This window comes from Brachyhypopomus gauderio, unplaced genomic scaffold, assembly GCF_052324685.1.
Source record: "Brachyhypopomus gauderio isolate BG-103 unplaced genomic scaffold, BGAUD_0.2 sc140, whole genome shotgun sequence".
NCBI classification, from domain to species: Eukaryota; Metazoa; Chordata; class Actinopteri; order Gymnotiformes; family Hypopomidae; genus Brachyhypopomus; species Brachyhypopomus gauderio.
The window spans coordinates 260,001-262,500 of record NW_027506961.1 but is presented as its reverse complement, the minus strand read 5'-3'; the positions used below and the strand labels follow the sequence as shown (position 1 = coordinate 262,500).

At 47.6% G+C, this 2,500-nt stretch overlaps 1 protein-coding gene across 17 annotated transcripts in view; it reads left to right on the top strand.

Moving 5' to 3' along the window:
- Positions 1–2,500, top strand: part of fnbp1b (formin binding protein 1b) — a 71,106-nt gene that overhangs the window by 5,861 nt on the left and 62,745 nt on the right. For 3 of the 17 annotated variants that reach the window (XM_076994418.1, XM_076994417.1, XM_076994411.1), the window contains exon 1: positions 706–883. The exons of 1 other annotated variant lie outside the window; for it this stretch is intronic. In XM_076994418.1, coding sequence (XP_076850533.1) covers positions 836–883 — 48 coding nt within the window. In that variant the 5' untranslated portion in view covers positions 706–835. Of the gene's footprint in view, positions 1–702; positions 884–2,500 lie in introns of those variants that run through there. 13 more of the 17 variants (XM_076994421.1, XM_076994419.1, XM_076994409.1 and 10 more) reach the window with 7 other exon arrangements.

Genomic DNA, 2,500 nt, shown 5'->3' with positions numbered 1-2,500 from the left:
ACGTAGAGAATGAGGACTTGAAGCAGCAGGACCGGGATGATGGGGTGCAGGTGACGTTTATCCTGTCACACTTACCCTCATACGCAGTTCTGAGAAGGAAATCCTCATACAGGGTGAGGGAGATCAGCAGAGAGATCAGCAGAGAGATCAGCAGGGAGATCAGCAGTAGTTTAAGACACTCACTTTGTGCTTTCAGAGTGTAGAAATGCAGTAGAGCCCTGGGGCATGGCAGTCCAGCTCTGCGAGAATGACTTTTAACGAAACCCAGGGAAGCCTTGGCCTCCAGTTCTGTGGCTGCAGCTACAGTGTTGCTTCAGCAGGCCGCACCAACACCCCTTTACCCCAGGAGGGCACCTGCAAAGACGCCTGTAAAGGAGTGTCCTGCGCTGTAAAGGAGTGTCCTGCGCTGTAAAGGAGTGTCCTGCTCTAACGAGGCTCATTGCCACTGCGGGACAGAGGCTGTTCAGTGACTCCACAGTTACTGCGGTGCTGTATGAAAGCATTTAGCGGTGCTCTGAATCAGGAAATAAGACAAACAAAGGGGACCTTCATGGTACAGGAGATAACCTTTCAGAGAGGCCTGCACATGAACGTGTGTGTGTGTGAGAGAAAAAGAGAACCTTAAGTGAGATTTTGATCTGGAAGTGGGAGTAGGAGTCATACAGACACACACACACACACACAAACACATTCAGATACTTACAAACGGGTGCAGAGTTGGCTCCCCACTGAGAGAGAGATCTCAGCTGTCGAGCGTTTGTGTCTCGGGTGACCGTGTCTAAAACTGTAGCAGTCGGTGGCCGCTGCGACGGCTGACGGTTGACGCCGGGCGGTCATGGACGTGGGCAAGGTGGAGACGCTGGTGAAGGAGCAACAGTTGAAGGTGAGTCTGCTCCCTCCACAGAGAGGTCACCACGCGCCCGTAACTCCTCCACACCACCTCCGCACCACGGCCGGTGCATCTCCTCACGGGAAGACCGTAGACGGCTTTTATCTGATGGCTTTTACTTAGCTTTGGTTCTAAGGAGCTGTGTGGTCGGGCGATGATCTGGGTTTACGACTCTGGAGAGGTTTTGGTTGATGTTTTTGGGCTGATTGGTGAAAGAAGTGCTGACCACCATCGCTAGTTGAAGGGTTAGTCACCTGGATGAAGACATTTTGAAAACGCTTGTTGTACATGTGGGTGGTCTTGAAACCAATCATAGAAACTCAGAATCGCAGTGACCAAGTCTCAGCATGGTGCAAGTGTTTCATTGTGATGTGTGAACAAGGATCAGCAGGGAGATCAATGGTGAGATCAGTGTGGAGATCGGTAGATAGATTAGCGAGGAGCTCAGCAGGGCCTTCTTGTAACAGGACTGCATTTCGGGGAGTTGTACGACATGCTTGTCATGCCCAGAGCTATAGGGCAGTAGTTTTAAGACTTTTACTTTGCATTTTCAGAGCGTAGACTCATTGCAGGGCCCCACTGTGGGAAGTGGAGCACTACAAAAATGACTTTTAACGAAACTCGACCATGTGTTTTGACTGGTGGTTCTGTTCATGGGCCACCTATAGGGCTGCTTCAACTGACCACACAGTTACCGATTATCGGAGGATCCCAGCAGGCCTGCGTGACACAGACGAGAGACGCCGTGGTTATGATTTTCCATATTGATGTCATTGATTATGATGTCAGATATTGTTCATGACTGAGCTCATTATTTGGAGCTGCCCTTGCCATTGGTCCACCATGGCATTCTGTAATCCAATCAGGATTCTGTAATCCAGTCAGGATTCTGTAACCCAGTCAGGATTCTGTAATCCAGTCAGGATTCTCTAATTCAGTCAGGATTATCTAACCCAATCAGGATTCTCTAATTCAGTTTTCTCTTCAGGTTTTCCTGTATATAATGCCTGTTTTGAAGCAAGTTGAAGCAAGAAAGATATTTAGAAGCAAGCTGATTATTCTTGATTCACTTTGGTGTGACTAGGGTGCCCTAATTTCTGGGAGACTGGGTGATGTATAAAGTCACACAGAGGTCTCAGCAGAACCTGATGTTACATTAATATCAAAGTTTTGTTTTGAAAGCACAGCTGTGCTTAGGCCCTTGGATGAAACATACCAGAGATGCAGTTTATACGGAACATTTGGTGATAGTTTTTGTTCTCTAGCTAGGTTACTCAGGAGAAAGGACATAAACTGAGAATGCAAAGAGTGTGGTGGGTCATCGGATATCTATATGTTATGGGTAGGACTTACATAAGCGTTACTCAACATAAGGGCCACCCATTTTATATCAAGATCAAGAAAGTCTGGCAAACAGCCATAATAGACAAAACAAAGCAAAGATCTGTAAAGGATGCGTGTTTCTGACGTGAGGCGAAAACGTGTAACGCGTGCGCTTTTCAGACGTGAGGTGAAAACGTGTAAAGCATGCACGTTTCTGACGTGAGGTGAAAACGTGTAAAGCGTGCACGTTTCAGACGTGAGGTGAAAACGTGTAAAGCGTGCACGTTT